The 19,701-nt window shown below is 40.8% G+C and overlaps 1 protein-coding gene across 1 annotated transcript in view; it reads right to left on the reverse strand.

Annotated features, from left to right (window-relative positions):
* Positions 1-19,701, reverse strand: part of ext1c (exostoses (multiple) 1c) — a 72,459-nt gene that overhangs the window by 5,944 nt on the left and 46,814 nt on the right. Inside the window, exons 3-6 of the mRNA XM_061665237.1 lie at positions 10,152-10,245; positions 4,378-4,485; positions 2,370-2,489; positions 86-218 (exon numbers count right to left, since the gene is read on the reverse strand). Coding sequence (XP_061521221.1) covers positions 86-218; positions 2,370-2,489; positions 4,378-4,485; positions 10,152-10,245 — 455 coding nt within the window. The remainder of the gene's footprint in view (positions 1-85; positions 219-2,369; positions 2,490-4,377; positions 4,486-10,151; positions 10,246-19,701) is intronic.

Raw genomic sequence — 19,701 nt, forward strand, 5'->3', positions numbered from 1 at the left:
TTCTATTTTCGACCATCACAGTCCTCACATTTACAAGAGTACAAGTAATATCTGCTACAGAAATTAAATGAAGAGTGTTGTTTACCTAACCCCAAGTAGTAGAAAGGGAAATGTGCAAGGTGAGTGGAATATTCTGGCAGGACAAGTAGACCTCCGGGTAGGGAGTTCCACATGTATTTGTTCCTTGATATGTGCGAAAATACACGATCCTTAATGATCTGGGGAGGAAGAAATGGGAAACTATCGTTCATTGTCATAGTAAGATCAAGATACAACATAATTCATTCATTCGTTTAACAATTGAGGAAAAGTGGAGTGCACCACTTTGCTGAAACCAGCAGAGGTGCTGTTGATTCAGTCTCGTCGACTTTCTGCATCGCTAGAGAACAACATTACGGTAACTGTAAGACGTTGCACTACATCCACACAAGCCTACTACTAACTAACTACTCTGGACAGCATCATTCAGTGATACAATGTACAATACATATGTTTGTTTTTTAATTGAGAACGGGTCAAGTTGTCTTTTATTCTACTATTTATTTGAATTTCTGCGGAAATGGAAATGCAATTTTATTTCAGTTCAGGACATTCTGTTTTGAACAAGGCAGTATTATCGCATGCGACCGGACCAACTTCGATTATAGATCTTTGATTCCCCCAAAGTGCCGCCCTGTGTGTACTTCGCACATGCTATTTTCCACCACTGCCCACCAATAGAAATAAAAAAGATGTATGTCTATGGTGTGCATTATAGTGTGAACTACAAATACATTTTTCGGGATGAACTAGCCTGCATGCGATATTTCACTTTCTGTTTGTGTTTACGCAACAGCAGCACTCTATGATCCATTCTCCGTACCGCACTTCTCATGTGCACCAACAGGGGGGGTAGTGTGAGACGGCGACTGTGGCATCCCACCACGTCGCCCTGCGCTTCACTGACCTCAGGCTGACAGCACAGCTGTCTCCCCTGGGGAGAGGTTCCCCCTCAGCTTGCTGTATGTATATAAGCAGCTTATCGCAAACCTCCAGAACCTTTGCTTTATTATCTCAAGCATAAATCCCCAGCAGCAAACACACTGTAGGCAACCAGACTTTGCTTTTATAAACATGCAAGTGCAAAGGAAACATGCACTGCTCACTGTGTGGTCACATCGAAATTCTGAGAAAAATCCTCTATTTGCTGTCTGCGCTAAAACAAAAATAACCAATGTGTCTTGTCCAGGTTACTACGGATTCAGAGAAGGAAGCTGTAGCCAAGTAGGCCCAGATTAAAAGTGTCATTTCTACTGGATGATTAAAGTGAGAGAGAGAGAGGCCGGCGTGTTCTGACTTAAATTTGTAACATAATGATAAAGCATGTCATGTACATTAAAGGGGTCTTTGAGACTGCAGGCGCGTCAGGTGTGAGCTGCTTTGAAAATGTGCTCCACACCTAAAAAGCAAGAACAAAGTCAAACAGGAAAAGAAATTTAGGACTTGACAGCACTGATCGGAATCCAACTCTATAATAATAACAGGGGGTCGTTTGATTTAAATGGAAATCTCTCCCAGGAAAGCTTTTCTAAAAGAAGCAATCACAGGCAGTAAACAGCAGAGAGGTTTTAGTGTGCATGACTGCAAACGAAAATCTATGTTTTCACAGCAGTTGGGTTGTTTCTTTTTGCAGACATTTTCACTGCAAATGAGAAGATACGATGCATTCCTTTACGCAATTGCATGGTGGCAGGGAGGCTGACTGCTCACAAGTTCAAATACTTTAATGTTTAAACTTGGTACAAAGCAGCCACAAGAAGTTTAAGAAAACAAAACAAACAACAACAACAACAAAAAAACAGTTACTGCCCATACAGCATTTGGGGTCAGCATTCATGCCATCTTTTTAATTGTTTTGTTTACCTAATTTTAATTCTAAATTGTAATGACTATAGATTTGTTGAGTTATTATACAAAGGAACACTAACACTTGAGCTATTGTAGCAGTATTTGTCAGTGTTTGATTAGATTTTCTTTCCTTTCTATGTGCATATTTTACAAACCTTGAGTTTGAAATAAACAGTTGAAAAGAATGAAGGTCATGGGTGAGCTGGAGCCTATTTAAATTGACTTCTGGCAAGCGGCGCCTTGGAGAGTTTGCCAGCCAATCACAGATAATACAGTCTACTAAAGTGAAATGCAGTGTTCATTTAAGTTCAACTTTGTATTAATTTAGCATTTATGTTTTTCTGTCATGATTCATCATCAAATATCAAAAGAAATACATTTTCTTCTCCCAGTACCGTCGGCTTGACCAGCAGCCAGCATTTCTGCCGTCATCATATAGCCTATTATCTCCCCTTGTTTCCAGAGTCAAAGAAGCAGTTTACCTCCAGTGTGGTGAGGACTATCTTGTCCACAGAAGAAAAGTAGGCTTCCCACAACATCTGTGTTCTCTGCCTGAGAGCCAAGACTCGCTCATTTCCGACTGCTCTCACTGTGGATGGCACCTAAAGAGAAAAGAGTTCACAAATGAGAAGTGACAATTTCCTTTGAAAGGTGTACTTTTCACAGATTCGCCTCACCTCAATCGGCCTCGTGTGCAAAAGTGTCACACTCTTTTGCCTGAGATCACAGCGTCAGTGTCAATATTGTTGTGTGATAGGACGATGTGCAATGCCACTGACGAGCTCAGGCTCTTCTATGTACAGTAATTGGAACCCAATTAAACACGTCTGCTCTCATCAGACCTCTTTTGGTCTTGTTTGGGTTCCCGTGCACAGCTCCATTTCATGTCCACAACTTGGAAGCGGTCCAAGCCACAAGGGAAAATATCATTTGGGCGATAAAGCCGCTTGTTGAGAGGGCACGGGCTTTGATCGTTCATTCTGTTTACGCGTGTAATAAGAGGCAAGGGGACATGCAAGACGATGCTTTTGAGTCAGATCTGGATTAAGACCTCTATAGTTAATCACACAGCAGCTTCCCACCCAGCTACACCATTTGAGACAGGTAAGGCAGCTGCAGGCTTTGTATAAAGTCGTTAGAACTGCTTCGTTATACAAAGCAGATCCATTCAAATCAAATCCACGCGTAATCTCCTACGTATATACACGTACCTTGGACGTAAAAAAGACAATGCAATGTACTTCACAAGATTGCTTGTCACAATGTATTATTTTCCCCACAAATAACAACACATTTGGACACAAAATAACAGATAATTACAAATTATTTCGACAGTACACTGGTCTGTTATAAGGCGACGTATTATAGGAGTACAGGAAGTCCTCGATTTACGAACGAGTTCCGTTCCTACGCTGGCGACGTAACCCCAATGTGCGCGTAAGTCGGATTTCACCGTTAAAGTCGAAATTTACATCGAAATACTTCTGTTACGGGTATTGTCCCATGTGATTGCGATAGCAAGCTCAGTGTGTGTGGGCGTGTGCGTCGATGTGTGAGTGAGACGGGACAGCGCAGGCGTCGTCCGGCGGGACTGCGAAGGAGGAAGGAGTGCGCGCCGGTGCGAGTGTGTACAGTGGCAAGTGTAGTGACGGCGACCGGGGAAGAGTAGCGATTAGCGGAGGACCCGTTGACGTTGAACGTGCAGAGGAGCTAATAAAGCCATTAAAGCAGCAAATCGGTGCTTCGTGCCTTTATTGTTGCCGTCACCCAGCTCAGCTGTGCAACAAGAGAAGGGAGTTCACCCCGAGAAGGACAACCTCGGCCCTAGAGAAAGCGTCTGCTGATCACGATCTGGTGACCGTAGCAGGAAAGGTTAACATTTCGTGTAAAGAAACTAAAATATATTAAAATAAAAAAATAAGATGCTGTACTTACCATTACTGCTGAGTGTGAAAAAAGGAGGGCGAAAAAGGCAAAGATACTCCCGGCGCACAAAGACATACAAGCACTATGCACTAGCTAAGCAGAAACACTAAGGTGCTGGGGACAAAATGGCGGACGAGGCGCGGGCGTCGTAAAGTCGAAACGTCGTAGGTCGAGTACGTTGTAACTCGAGGACTTCCTGTAATAATGATAACTTGAATTGCATCATCACAATTGTCTTCCACCAGAGGTCATTGTTTTGCAAGTCACAAGTAAGTCTGAAATCTTTGCCCTCAAGTTCCGAGTCAAGTCTCAAGTCGAGACATGAAAGTCCTAAAAATATAAAGTATATTTTTGCTTGGTCAAAAATCAATTATAAATACACAAGAGAAGCTTAGACATTTCACTGAATAATGAACGGCCACCAATGACTCGAGTCCACACGTCTGGCTTACAACCCTCCTACCAATCTACTACTTTATAACACAAGTACAAGTACGTATACGTTGCCATTTGAACCATCATGATTACACAACTGTGTGAATCATTTTGTCTTTTTAGCATTACCTGTAACAGCAGTCTCTCATCCCCTTCGATGACAGCCTGGTTCCATTGTATGACGTCCGAAAATGGCAGCTCCCAACCGTTGCTCAGCAACACCGGTATACACGCCGCCTGAATAAATGATATAATAGTGAGAACTGATAAACCGATGCTGTGCTGATCACATTACACCCATACCGGACAACATGTGAAACAGTTAACCCCCTGCTATATACAGCTAACAACTGTGGTTACACCATCTTCCCAAACTCTATTTCTAATGTCTAAGAGCCATGAGTGATGTAATTAAAAAACAAAACAAAAACAACCACCACCAATGACCTGATTAGACATTGTAATAGGCAGTAAATGATCTGCACGCAAACCTATCTTTGTGGCTGCAAGGAAACATTATAGCTGTCGATTTTTACCAAAGCAGCCTACTCAAATATAGCGACTACTTTCACTCGCTTTTGTCTAAAAAAAGAAAATCAACTTTCAATCTGTGGCACGGTTGACGAATGGTTAGAGCGTCTGCCTCACAGTTCTGAGGACCCGGGTTCAATCCCCGGCCCCGCCTGTGTGCAGTTTGCATGTTCTCCCCGGGCCTGCGTGGGTATTCTCCGGGCACTCCGGTTTCCTCCCACATCCCAAAAACATGCATAAATTGGAGACTCTAAAATTGCCCCTAGGTGTGACTGTGAGTGCGAATGGTTGTTTGTTTGCATGCGCCCTGCGATTGGCTGGCAACCAGTTCAGGGTGTACCCCGCCTCGTGCCCGATGACAGCTGGGATAGGCTCCAGCACGCCCCCGACCCTAGTGAGGAGAAGCGGCTTAGAAAATGGATGGATGGATGGACTTTCAATCTTGAGGCAACAATGTCATAAAACTCTCGAGAAGTCAAGAAGAGGTGGAGTTATACGCCACTTCTCATACAGTAGAAGTGTTGAAGAGAGTTCATATATTTCTTCTCAAGCTATTTTCAACACTTTAGATTGTTTATTCATTTGTAAAAAATAACAGGGTCTGACAATTCGTATAAATTTGTGAAAAAATATGAAATTTACTATATTTGGACATATGTGTTTTCTGTCCGACAGTGACGATATGTTAGCATTAAGATAGCAGACTTTCATTAAAAGAAATTATATGATTTGGTTGAACATTTTGGTGTTTAAATAGTAGACTACAATGTTTAATTCTCTTTTGCTTCATGCGCCAATTCTACAGTAAACTTCAACTCCCCCATGACAAATTCAAAGTCACCACTGCGTCTGATGGAATGACACATTTGGTGAACAACATATTAGTCATTCCAGAAGTAATCAGCTATTTATTGACCCATGAACATACTCTGCATGTTTACTTGCAGCTGACAGTGTGTGACCCCAAGAGCGACATCGGTGTGAGTAATAACTACTTTTTTTTTTTTTTTTTTTTTTTTTTTTTCTTCTTTCATTCCCATGACGCCCTGCAGGTTTTGTTTAGGGACTTCCAACTCACGCGAAAGAAAACGTGGCTGACCATGTTGACAGTGTGGTGCTGACTCTTAAGTGTGCAAATGAGCAACAACCACTCAGGGGATGTTAACCAGGAGGGAGCTGGTACGGAATAAGAAGGAGTCGGTTGATGCACGAAGGAGTTGTGCTTTATTGGAGATGACTTCTGATGTTGCCTCATCTGTCTGACTCACTGACAGTTTTTTTGATGTTGCTCTGCTTTTTTCACCTTCCCAGCCCTCCTCTGGTCTCCCCATTACGCCCTGGGTTCATGTTTGTCAATCATTTTCAATCTCTTCACGTACTCTTTTTATTTCTGTCCGATCCTCCTCCTCCTCCTCAGTGTGGTCTGCAGACTTTTTTAGGTCACATGCTTTTATTGCTTAGTTAAAGCACCAGAAAACAGCAACAGCAGCCAAAGTAGTGTCGATCAAACACTCTCTCTGGCCTTCCCCCAGGGTCTCCCACGTGTATTTTGTCCGAGAATAGAGCTGCTGAAGGACAGTCTAACAAATGGGAATAGTTGCGTATATGTGTGAGCGTGTGCCAGAGACAGCCCCAGGTTACAAGGTTGCAGTGATAATCCAAATCCAATCCAGGTCCTCTAAAATGGAATGGAAGCCAGGGGCTTGCGTGAGTCCTCTGACCCAAGGGGGAAGTGTCCAAACACCCCACTCCAGCCAAACTGGAGTGTGTGTTACATGACTGTGTTGTGTAGCTGTTTTTAGATGGGAGCACACTTACTGTACTGTACGTGGGCGTTGGATTGTTCGCGTATATTTTGGAAAGATGCCGTTACATGTCTAACCGCATTGGTAATTGCCAGTTCTTTGTGGGCTCAGCTGGTACTAAAATGAAGAAAAAAAACAAAACAAAAACAATCTCAAAAAGTAGTGTGAGTGGAGAAGAGAAAACGAGACGACAGAAAGGCGAGACAGAAGGAGCAGTAGATGGTGCCAAGCCCTGTGGGTTGTGTGCAGATTTGTCCATTCAGCCTCAATCTCTCTCACACACGCACACACACATACACATACACATGCGCGCACGCACACACACACACACACACGCTCACAGTGGGGCCAAGGGAGTGCAGCAGCAGCCAGGGGAGCTCAGCAATAAGCAAATCTAAAAACAGCCACTACTGTTTCCTGTTCGGGTGCGAGAACATCGACTTGGGTGGCAGAGGGAGAACTGCAGCATCCACATTTGAACTCACTCAGTCCACTCTATGCGGTTTCACTACAGTCAGTGCACATATTCCTCTATGGACATCAACATATGACGACGGTGTTAACGTCGTGTATGCGTCAGCGCTTGTTTATGGGCTCATTTCAATTTGAAGGCCACATTTCCACACAACACAGTGCACTGATTTGGACAGACCATTTGCAGATGTAACCATTAAAGGTCAAAGGACAAAGATTTTAAAAATTTTCTTGATAACTCGAGAACCCCTTTACAAACCACATCTGCCATTTCGAAGTGATTATATAGCAGACATACAGCAGTTAAATTGAGAAATATGATGCAGAATGCGCCTTCCGGTCTTCGTCTCTTTCCGGCGCTGTGACGTCACACGAGCCAAACAGCCTGTTTATTCGGAGTTGTGTGCTGCTGTTGTTCCCGCCCTGGTATATTTGTTGTCGTATGATTTAACGATGTCACGATGGTTTATTGTGTGGTATTTGGCTGTACAAATGGTTCAGGGAGTGGCAAGAGTTTTTTTTGGCTTTCCAAGTGAAAAAGGAATACGTGACCAGCGGATAGGCAAAGTCAATCGACAGGGGAAGAAACGTGGTCAGCTATGGGTGGCTTGCAAGCATTCCAAACTGTGCTGATCACTTCGAACCGGCGTGTTTTGAGAAAGACTTAGCAGGAAAGCATTGGATACAGAGGTAGAGGCTGAAACCAACTATTTTTCCGATGGCAATCGGGATCTGGGACTGGCAGTACCATATCCAGAAACCCCTTTTTATATCGCAGTTCAATTACTGTGGAGTCAGTGCATTTTCTTTTCTACTATTGATCAATGTAGTATAGTTACTCACCTGCAAAGCTCTGGTACAGTTACCTTTATTTCTTTATTTGATTTTAACATTGCAGCAATGACTCATATAAAGGACAAATATAAAGGGCTTTTGTTCTTTGCAAAACAACAAAACAAAACAAGAAACATTATTGACTAATCTCAACGTATACATTGGTAAGTCACCAAATTGCTTGAGGATATAAAGAACATGACCAGAAAGTCACTGTTTCACACACAAGCCAGAGCCAGAGATACCAACCTTAGCCTGACGTATAGCTAATGCGCACACTCATAACAATATGGACAGGAACAAATGCAAGTAAAGAACGTTTAGCTTGATTTTCTACAACTTCATTACTGGAGTTAAAACATCACCACAAAGAATTATGGGAAGCAGCAGAATCTGCCAAGCCTACAGTACTTCCCCCAATGCTTTGCACTGACTACATCACAAGAACGTCACGGTGAGGCACAGTTCCTAATGCTTAAGGCATGAACGAGCACATACGCATCATGTTCTCATGATTGGCATTCACGTCACTCAAGCAGAGTACACACACTTTTTGTGTACATGTCTCGTGTAGTGTGTGGATGGCGACCTCAAGTAGACAATTAGAATACCTGCACCTCTCTAAAGTATCACTTGTTGGCACTGAATTGCATAAATGAAACTTTTATATTTATATAAATAACATACAGAAACACTTGAATGTAATCCTCACGATAAACGAGGGATTAATGTATGCCAGAAATCAGACAAATCTACCACTACATCATCATAATCCCTCATGGGGAAATTCAACTCACACTCTGTTGTATAATTGTGTTGCTGTGAAAGGGATACACTGAGTGCTGCACCTCTTGAGTAAGGGGCAGTGTGATAGGTGCCTTCGGGAGTAGTCAGGAAGCAGACTAGTATTCCTACAACTACAGCTGACATTTTCATTTGTCTGCAGTGGCACTTGAATCGTGACTCTTCAGCTCTAACGCCTGATATGTGTCACTAATAGTCTTTGCTTACAATGCTCACTGCTGTTAGGAACAATTTTAATACATTTCAACATCATCTGGTGTGCATGAAGATTACTTCCAACACTAACGATAATAAAACAAACACAATGGTATTAAATATGTTTGTGTTCATGGTGAACCCTTGCAACCACAGGTATTTGCACAGCTGAGCACTGGTGCCTTGCAGTCCAACTGAGAAAAACGTTTTCTGTGCTCGCAAATATTTTAAAAACCACATGCAAAATTCTGCTATGGATTAGTTTTGCACATTTACACTTCATTTAAATGCAGATGCATAGTTTACATTTAAAGTGCCAGTTATAATAAAGGCAGGCACAGATAGCGCCTAAAAACACTAAGGGGCTGATTTACTAAAATACCAAAGTTTGGGTGCTAAATAGAGTCTTCATTTTAACAGTTTGCGCATACTTTTGGTGGTCATGTTGTATGTCATCTACTAAGACAACCAGTCAAAGGTATAAAAGTGGTGGAGACCACCCTATTTAAATGGGGTTTGCACTTTAGGTATCGCTGATGGAAAATTTGGAAGAGCACTGCGAGCACAAAATGAAGTTTAAGGTGATGGAATTGATAGTGTTAGTGGAGGAGGCGATCAGACAAAAGAAAGTGATTGTTCTGATAGTTTTGGGAAAGCCAACAATAGCGTAAAAGTCATGTTTTGTTTTATTTAACTCATCCCAAGTATATGCGAAATGGATGTAACAGTCCATCCTCCATAACATTACGTTTAAAACTCCTCTGGGAAAGGCCAGGACCAATTGTCACAGTGCATTAAAATGATCTAGACACAAGGAAATGCAGAATTTAAGTTTTGTCCTAAGTGATTTGGCGGGACGTATTCTTGTGGCTTGCTCCAAGTCTGTCTTTAGATTATTCCAGAAGCTCCAAATTTGCATTGCTAAATAGACAAACTTGATAATGTTTGTTTTGGGCATTTCAAAAATGTTTACAAGAGCGGAAAATATGTGTTCTCCCCATCACCTCATTTTGCCTTCACCTCCTTCTGGCCACGATTAATATGCATCTACTTTGGGTAGATACATACTCTCAAAATATAAAAGGTTATTTTGCCCGTTTGGTATCTGCAATCCCGGGTATTCCCATTTAGTAAATCACCTTCCACATCTGTTTGTGTGCGCAAACCTTAGTAAATAATGCCCGAAATATAACACAGAATGTACACATTACTTATGACTATTGCTTTGTAATGTGTGATATATTTTTCACATTTATTTACCTGCAAGGACTCAAGGAAGCGGAAGGAGCCCAGGCGTCGACCTCTAGGCACCAAACAAAAGGTGGAATTGTGGAGCAGCTCCTGGTAGTCAAACCTAACAGATGATAACAGACAACCATTAACGAATAGAAACGTTCTCAATGATCACAGTGAACAACCACAGAAGAAACATGCTATCCAATGACAGTAAAATGAGAGCAAACTGACTAAATAAAACACTACCATGATAGTGGCAGGCGCTTCTTCTGATTCATTGTATTTTAACAACATTCACACGTCGAATCAACCTGAGCTTTTGCGACTTAGTCATAATGACTCAGTTTACAGTATGTACAGCAATAAATCATCCAAGTTTTCCTTTTTCATTCTCAGACATGTTGACACCGCTGTATTCAATAGGCAGAGTGTTGGAAAATCATTCTCATATGCAACTTTGGCCTATTGATTTGTTGCTGTAAATAAATAAATAAGACATTTTCCCTTGCAGTGCCTCAGCAATACATTACCTGGGGGTGTTCCATCAGCCATTGCTCATATATCATAGAGCTGCTATGTAAAAGAGCCCAAACGCTCATCAATCATTCTTTCAACTGCGACCAGCGACAGGTGTTTGCATATGGGGGTCACACACACGCGCACGCGCACACACAAACGCACATGCGTGTATTTCTGCTGCATGAAATTGGATTTAAACATGCGCTCATATCTTGCAAGAATAAAAGGAATTTGAAGATCAAATGTCTAGATGTTTTCTGTGAAAGCATGTGCTTGAGGGAAAGGACAAAAACAATACAGACAATCATACAGTTGCCTATTACTTATTATAGGACGCGTATGCAGTTTGTGCTAGAAAATTCATGAATGCACATTTCCTGTTTGCGTATGACGAATGTGGGTAAGACCGAGCTGGTTAGCCTGACCCACTTATGTCTGCGGTTGCTGTTTTTGTTTTTGTGGATGCCACAATGTGGGACTGGGGGTCATCGAGTGAATGCTGTGGTGTGTGTGAGGGTGTTCTTTAATGAGGCTATGTACTCGTCTTCAGGCAACATTCTATTATGGCTTGCATGGCGCTCTGTGTCATGTACTTTAGCTTCTACACACAAGTAGCACCAGGTTTCACCTGTTAAGGATAACAATAGTAATATAATAACATACCTATGTTCTATGATTACTATAAATGAACGATTTCACGATTGGTCACAACATTAAATATACTTGTACAGATTAGTGACATCCAATACTACACTAATTTATTTTTATTTTTTTATTAGAGAAGACGGAATAAATTATAATTTAAAAAATTAATTTAAAAAAATAAAAAATAATGATATGTGTATCACCTAAACCAGCTGTTTTCAATTATGTATCTTATTAACTTATGAAAATGAAAAAAAAAAAAAAAAAAACAAACAAACAAAAAATCATGAAGTCCTTTCATATTGTGCCTAAGGAAAAGTTGGCAATTGTATTTTACCTGTTTTAAACTAACCTGTATGTGTCCTGACAACGGAATATGGTTGTGCAGTCGCTATGCAAATTTAACCTCAATGTAGACACTCATCCATCCACTTTCTTTACCGATTGCCATGTCCCATCTCAGCTGATTTTGGGCAAAAGGCAGACGACACCCCGGATTGTTCGGCAGTCAATCACAGAGCACATGTGGAGACAGAAAGCCATTCAGTCGGGTGGGTCAACTAGAACACCGACTCAATGTAGACATTTTGCAATGACTTATTTTATATTTACACATTTCTGTCACTTGGCCTCAGTTTGACCTAAGTAGCGACATAGGCCACAGTGGTGCTCTTGCCACAAGACACACACACAGCACAGCGGGATTGCTCTATTTATGTCAAGGCGTCGGGCACAGTGTGATACCAGACAGATCAAAGCTAGGGTGTGTGTGTGTGTGTGTGTGTGTGTGTGTGTGTGTGCGCATGTGTGTGGCTGTCTGATGAGGATGCTCGTCCTCTTTTTGAGTGTTTTTACCATCTTACAATCTCTTCCACTTAGTTTTAACCTCCTTCATGTTCCTTTTCCTCTCTGCTTTCTCTGTGTTCATCATTGGACTTTTACATTGCAGCCTGTCACCGCTGAGCCTTCCGTTCATGTGTAGTTGAGTGACGACTAAATAGATATCGACCTGGTGAAAGTCAAGAGTAATGGGAAGCAACAAAGGGGCGGGTGCTCAGGAACTCTTGAATGACAGCAGCTTCTGCTCAGTTGATCAAGTTGTTTTCTTTAAAGGTCCAGGGTCAATAGGAAGGAAATGTCTGTGTGTATTCATGTACTGTGTGTTTGTGTGAATGTGTGTTTTGAGCGTGATCTTAAGTGTGCGGTTGACCAAGTTTATGGATTAGCTGCCACAGTGCTAACAGATCACTGTCAAAACTGCTCGTACCCGTGTCCACCTCGTTGAGCATCATCTTCAGAATGTTGGTGCAGTCACACAGATTGTACACACAAAAGTAGCAAAGATAAGATGTTGGACCACAATGGGCATATGCGCCATAAATTCAAATCTGATTTAAATGTTTTGTTTTGGTAAACAAAAAAATTTTGGTGATTTTTTTATATTGCGCTTTTATCTACATCACATTGCCAGGCCCACTGAGAGGAATTTAAAGTTCAGTGGCTTCAGAGTCCTTTAGCTGACATACCACACGGTTTATTTCAAATCCTAAGAAAGAGGGAAGTTACTTTAGTCTATTTCTTTGTCATTATGTACATACATATGATTAATTTAAATAAAATTAAAATTTTCTGTCATCTCTCATCTTCCTCACCTCCGTCTCCAACTTTCAGCAATCTCAACATTTGTTAAACCGGAGGAAAAAACGAGAGAATTTGTATCCTAGTGCTAAATCCTATCCTGCAGCTGTCACGCACACATAGGAAGCATCTTCCAATCGCAAACTCGCTGCCTGTTCTTGTAACAGATGGACGGATTAGCCACCTCCTTCAATCACTCCTTCATATCCATCTTTCATTCCTCACGCTCTGCCACCTCATCCATATTCCAATCTTGTCACAAAACTAGAATGCAGACTTATGTGGCTGAGAAAACAAATCTAGTTACTTGACTGAAAAAAAGAAGACATTTTGTTCTCTTTTTTGCACATTTGCATTTCACTTCACACATTCCACAAGAATGACAAGAGATCCTGTCTGACGGTCTTATCAACTAAGAGGATGCCAAAACTGTCAATATCACATGAGGTATCACATGGAATACAAAAGCAGTCGTTATCTGCAATGCAAATCAAGTGCGATCAAATTCTGGTCTCATAACATCATGATCACTCCATTGTTTTTTGGCAATTACAACCAAATATTATTAGGTGCATGTTATTTTAATACTAAAAAAAAGTAAAGTATCAAGCACAGTTATTTAGCATGTGGCATTTACTGTAAAAATGTAATTTGGGGTGCATGATTCAGGTAGATGACTACTCTCCTTGGTCATTTTGTTTGTTACTTCAGTATGATGTAGGTTGGATTCCTAATTTCAAAGCATCTCTGTATATTGCGGATTTTCACTTTCTGCGGGTCGCGCAGGAACGTGTCCCCTGTGATAAATGGGGGTTCACTGTAATAGTTTTGGCTTCCCTTCTGCAACTTCCACACACAATGGTCCACTCCCATACTCTCTTAATACATACAGTCCCTCTTCCGCTAAGGGTGTCTATGCGTGTGTGCCCATAACCTGTTCTTTGCCGCTTTGTCTTCATCTGCCTCTCTCGCTCCATCTCCCATTAATTACACAGAGAGCGAAGGGACTAAGCTCTCTAATCTGAAAAGATACGACCCCACAACCGGCTCATCCCTTAACACTGTTACTTATACCTCAATCCAGCATTCACACAGAGAAACTCACACACGCACAGAGATGCAGGCTAAACAGAAATATGCATGAAAGATGTAGGATGTTTTTATTCTTTGAAACACAAAAGGGCATATGGCACATGGAGAAAATTTGCTTTACTCTAAAAAGTGTCCAAATATAGATCAGAATTAAAAGTGCACCCCACATCCACTTACTGCCAAATTTGTAGCATTATGCAGATTACAGCAACATTAAATAGTGTACTCCTAAGTACTTCTAGCTAGGCTTATGGGAGCGATTTTTGCCAAAAATGTTTAATGTTGATTTATTTTCACTTTACACCATTTTTTAGTGGTTATCCAAGGTGATTACATACTGTATAAACTCAAAATATTCATGTTGTCTGCACACAGGCCCTGAAAACGAATACAGAAAGCTTGCACACTAATGTGCCTTTTTACATTTTTAACTAAAATACTGTGCATATTAATACAGTGTACTGCTCCATGGAATTACTTCTGAGTGGGTGTGACAAGCCTCATCATGTCGTGGAGAGCGAGAGCGAGAGCGAGAGCGAGAGAGAGAGAGAGAGAGAGAGAGAGAGAGAGAGAGAGAGACAGAGACAGAGCAGCTGTCTCTCCATTAGGCTAAAAGCACAGCAACAGACTAACATGGCCATGGAGTCACCAACCCATTTGCCGCTCTTTGAGAGTTGGAAGAAGGGTTTGGAATATTTAAGAGCAGAAAGATAGAGAGGTGAGGGGTGAGGGCATTGGGTGAGGTTGAGAAAAAGGCTATACAGCATCAAAAGGGGCAATGATAAATGAAGGACACAGAACCCAAAGTGACAAAAGACAATGCGCTGATGTGTGTGGCCTTTCGGTGTGCTGATTTTTATCAGGTTAGTTTTACAACATCTGCATGTGGCAATGTTATCTATAAAATAGTCAAATTGTGTTGCACTTGAGATCTCAACAAGCGCAAAACACTTAGTCCCAAAACCTACAGTCCCAAACTTGAAAAGAAAATATGTTGTCGTTGTTAAATAAAATGTTTATCAACTTCTGGAAATGAACAAAAATGCTGCGGCACATAAAAAGCCACTGCTTCTTCTTTGGGTTTCTGTCATGGTTTGGTTTAAATTAAACTGTGGCATTTATTAAGTAGGACAGCAAAACCTAAACAGAATTACTGCTGTGTAGAGCAATTTTTGCAGTTTAACTTTTTGAACAGAACAATACCTTAATAAGGCCACATGAGAAAAACAAAGATGTATATATAGGTAAGAGAATAAGGCAGAGCTTGAGCTAGAAAAAGCTCACTCTGTTTGTTCGCTCATCTCTCCCAGCAGACACTATGTGTCTGCCGCAAGTCTAGCGTGAGTGATCTCAAATCAGGTTTTCTGCCTATGAATACAGAGCAAGGCGTCAACTCTCGACTTACTTTTCCGTCTTAACCCCCCCTACACTCTGCAGGTGCACGGGCCAAAACCTCGCTTCCATTTCCCATTTTAACTGGATGCTTAATCGAATGTCTATCTCAAAGTGCAGAAGGCTGAGGCTTACAATGGGACATCTGAAGTGGGAGTTCTCCTTTACTTTGCTCCATAATTTATGATGTAAGAGAAGATAAAAAAAAGAGGTAGCAAAACACTGAAAACTGAAAGGAGTAGTGAAAATGCCTTAAGATGGTCTTTTGGGTGATAAAAAAGACATTATCGTCAATTTGCATATGAATGACAAGATCTTCCTCCTACTCATCGTTTTTGTGGAGCAGTGTGCTAAAACCTTTGATAGTAAGAAATAAGCCAGGAAGTGTGCATGTAAACACAAGTGTTGGTTTCATGGCAACTGCCAGATTAAAGTTGGACTAATGGGACAAGCCAAGTGGCAAGACACTGGGAAGCCATTTAACAGCAAAACACACTAAAACAAATCTCGTAAGTTCAAGTGCCGCCGTCGACATGTGCTGAAGCAAAACAGAACAACAAACATTACATCAGAGGAATAGCGCTGTCATTAAAAGCTCTGAGCAAATACTGCTACATATAGACAAGCAGCTGCACTAATAGCAGCAGCGGTTGGAACACCCAAACACAGGTGGGGCCGACAATAGGTATGGCAGCCATGCTGCAGCTTCTTTTGAAGGCAAATGTGTGGGAACGTTTGCAGAGACTACTGGATCGTTGTAGAATGTGAGTGTGCGTCTGTGGCCATCAGTCAAATGCATAAAACCTTCTTTTATAGCTCACACAAAAAAACAATACCTACTACTACAAAGGCGACAAACTGGTATGGAGCAATGTGTGTTCAAAGTGTTGAAAAGCACAAAATATTCTCAGGCAAGTTTGGCTTTAATGAAATGTGTGTCACAAGAGTTCAGCCGCCAGCCTGCTAAAAAAGAGAATGCAACCCGTTTTGAGACTTCAAACGCCACAGACGTGTTTTACGATCAGCGGACAACTGTGGAGTCACTTCTAAATAGAGCTGCTATTCATATAGGCAAGAGGCACAATCAGTTGGTTTCGCTGTATGATATGGCTAACTCGGGCTTGTCCAACAAAGAGTTTATTCTAAAAGTTTAGTACTGCTGTTTATCATTAGTTGCTGAGCAATATTACTTCAAAGCTACTTTGAGCAGGCACGTGCACACAAAGAAACTCCTATTGGTGCTCAAGCACCTGCCCTTTTGCCCTGGATGAAAAAAAGTGCACTTTTAGCTGCCGCACATTTTTTCTTCATTCATCAATATTTTTAAAAATATGAAAGATTATCCTCTGTGTCTTCAATTCCACTCAAAGTGTTTTGATATCTGACGTGCATTTATTTGAATCATTGGGAGAATTATACATATAATATATGAAATTGATGCTTAAGAATTGTTTTGTACCCTTGTTCTGACGAACACCTTTGAACAAAGAGATGCCCCTGATGTGTTGTAAGATGTGACTATAAAAATGTCTGGAAACGCCTACTAGAACATACGAGATTTATTTGGGGGTTTCCCGAGGCACTTTCAATGGTGGCCGGTATGTGCTGACTCCCATTTAACATGAGTTTGAATGTGATTGCTTAATTCAAAACACAGCCACATCCTCATTTAAAAGAGGGTGTACGCACTTCTGCAACCATGTTATCTCTTGTTTATTTTTACTTCCCCTCTCTAAAATATTGTATTTTGTTTTCGATTTATTTGTACAGAGTACAGGTTAAATAATTGTTTTGTTTTTTTTCCCCCCAAAGTTTTTAAATGATTTATCTCGGTCCCACTTTTGTAGCTCACAAAACCCTGCCATTTGAACAGGGGTGTGTGGCCTTTTTTATCTCCACTGTACCTTCAACATGTTAAGTTATATTGTTGACTCTATTGATTATGCTAACAGAAATGAATACATAATGTATAATCAATGCACAATTTTTTTTTTTGTAAATTGTATGAATAGTTTTGGCAATGGGTGTCCTATTTTTGGCTTGAGCACTTGCTCCCAAAAATGTCTGTATACGTTCCTAACACTGAGCTATATGTTGCTGATACAATTGCTTTAAATTCAATGTGCGTAATATGAGTCTTTTTATTGACAACACTGCAGAGAATTACTCAGCTTTCAATGTGCTTCAGGCTGTCCTAATGAGGAAAACGAGGAACCTATGCTATGGGCACTCATATACATACTGTATATTAATATTGTCATGGAAATCCCAAGTTTATTGTCTCTTTAAAACCAATTGATAGTAGGTTTTCACTTATTCTATGAAAATTCTATGCTATGACTTACTTTTTCTCAGTTTCTGAAGTGACATGAAACAGACAAGACCTGTCACAAATAAGAATTTGCATCCAGTAGTGATGCAATTAGTAATTGATTATTCTACTGACAATTCTATCGGAATAATCAAGTGTAAGGATAAAATATATTTTTGCTTGGTTAAAGAGCAATTAGGAATACACAAGAGAAAATGAGACATTCACTCAATAATGAACGAACCAATCGGTTTCCTCTTTTATATAATCAACAGTATTTTTCATAAATACACATCGTGCATATAGCAGAAAATTGCATTTTCTTGTCTCCAAACATTTATAGTGAGGCAATTTCTAACACAAATATAAATAGATTTCATCTTAAACTTTGTATTAATTGTGAGTAACAAAAACATAAGGCATTCATTTAAAAAAAGAAGAACAAGTTTGTCATCTTGTTATAAAGGTACAATTTTATCCAACTGCGGTATCTCCGTCGGAAACACTTGGGGGGCACGATGTAAAATATTACGTCAAAAAAGAGGCGAAGAAAAGAACACAAAGAAGAAAGAAGTTTCATGTTGAATAGATGCTCGCTGAGTGCTAAAGTGGTAAATAAAGTGAATAAAAAAAGAAACACAGTACAAGACTGATCCTTGAGAACACTACACTGGCTAAACCAGACTGTAATATAAAGGAAGCCCAGAGAGCCCGCCATGTAACTATTTGCATGATTGCGCACAAAGCTAGCTGCTAATCCTGACGTAAGCATGCATACGTGACGTCAATCCGCGCCATTCCCACAATGCAAACTCAATTGATTTCAGTACTCATACACGTAGTCATTAAACACTTGGGAAAATACTTTTCAGAGGGAACATTTCTGGCTAAATTCTACATTCAAAATCAATTCCATTGTTTCACAATAGTTTGTTACGTTATGTTCTATTTTCTAGAGATTAGAGAATTTGGAGTTGTCATTTGCTGTAAGCTAACAAACCAAATTAACCATGAATAAAAAATCATGAACTATTTCAGTGTGTGTGGTGCATCTCTAGAATATGAGTTTCAATTTTTGAATTGAACTACTTAACTAAATTAAGCTTTTGACACTATTATAATTTATTGAGATGTACCAGTATGGCAGCTTGTGTAATGTGTTTGTCAACTTTGCACAATGGCATAAACCCACATTTTCACCGAGCTGGTTGTTGTCTATATTGCTGTGTCAAAGTGTCACACATCGTGCCAAATTCTGAACCACTTCCCGAAGCGGTCACGTGGTACTGCCAGGCAGCGAAGCTTCCGACGTCATCATTTCCGGCCCCTCCCCCAAATGAAGCAAGCCTTGATACGCGCCTCGTGGACACGCCCCCTTCATAACTCGACACACGCCTCGAAGATTCGGCACAACCCGTAACATCACTACAGTCGCCGCTTTTGGTGAACCTGCAGATTCGAGAAATGGGGACTAAGCCTGACTTCCAATGTGAAGAAATCGAATATGGTAAAATGGATGTACAAATAAGCCATTGTTTGCAAACATACGAGTCATGCATTGACTTCTAGTCAATGTGGTGGCAGGTTGTTTCAAGGGACATGATCAAGAACCTTTACTCCAATCAGGGAACCAGTAGTCAATAGTCTGGACAAATCTTCGGGCCTCTCTGCACCTGAACATTACCTTGTCCGGGTTGCCTCATTCCATAAATAAGAAATAATATACACTATAGTTGTGGGATATTAAGCCACATTGCTGTTGAAGCGATCTTTTGTTGTCGGAAATTCCCAGCCAAGACACCCTGATGTGTGGATGTAAGTGCTCACTGTGATATTTCACTGATAGCCACACCGTTTAAGGGGTTTATGTTTCCAGGGGAACATATCTTCATCTGTGTCAAAAAACTCATGGCCCGGCTTAATAGAGTTTTGTGAAAATGGACTATCGTTGTGAAACAACCTCACGCACAAGCATAT

This window comes from Phycodurus eques, chromosome 20, assembly GCF_024500275.1.
Source record: "Phycodurus eques isolate BA_2022a chromosome 20, UOR_Pequ_1.1, whole genome shotgun sequence".
NCBI classification, from domain to species: domain Eukaryota; kingdom Metazoa; phylum Chordata; class Actinopteri; order Syngnathiformes; family Syngnathidae; genus Phycodurus; species Phycodurus eques.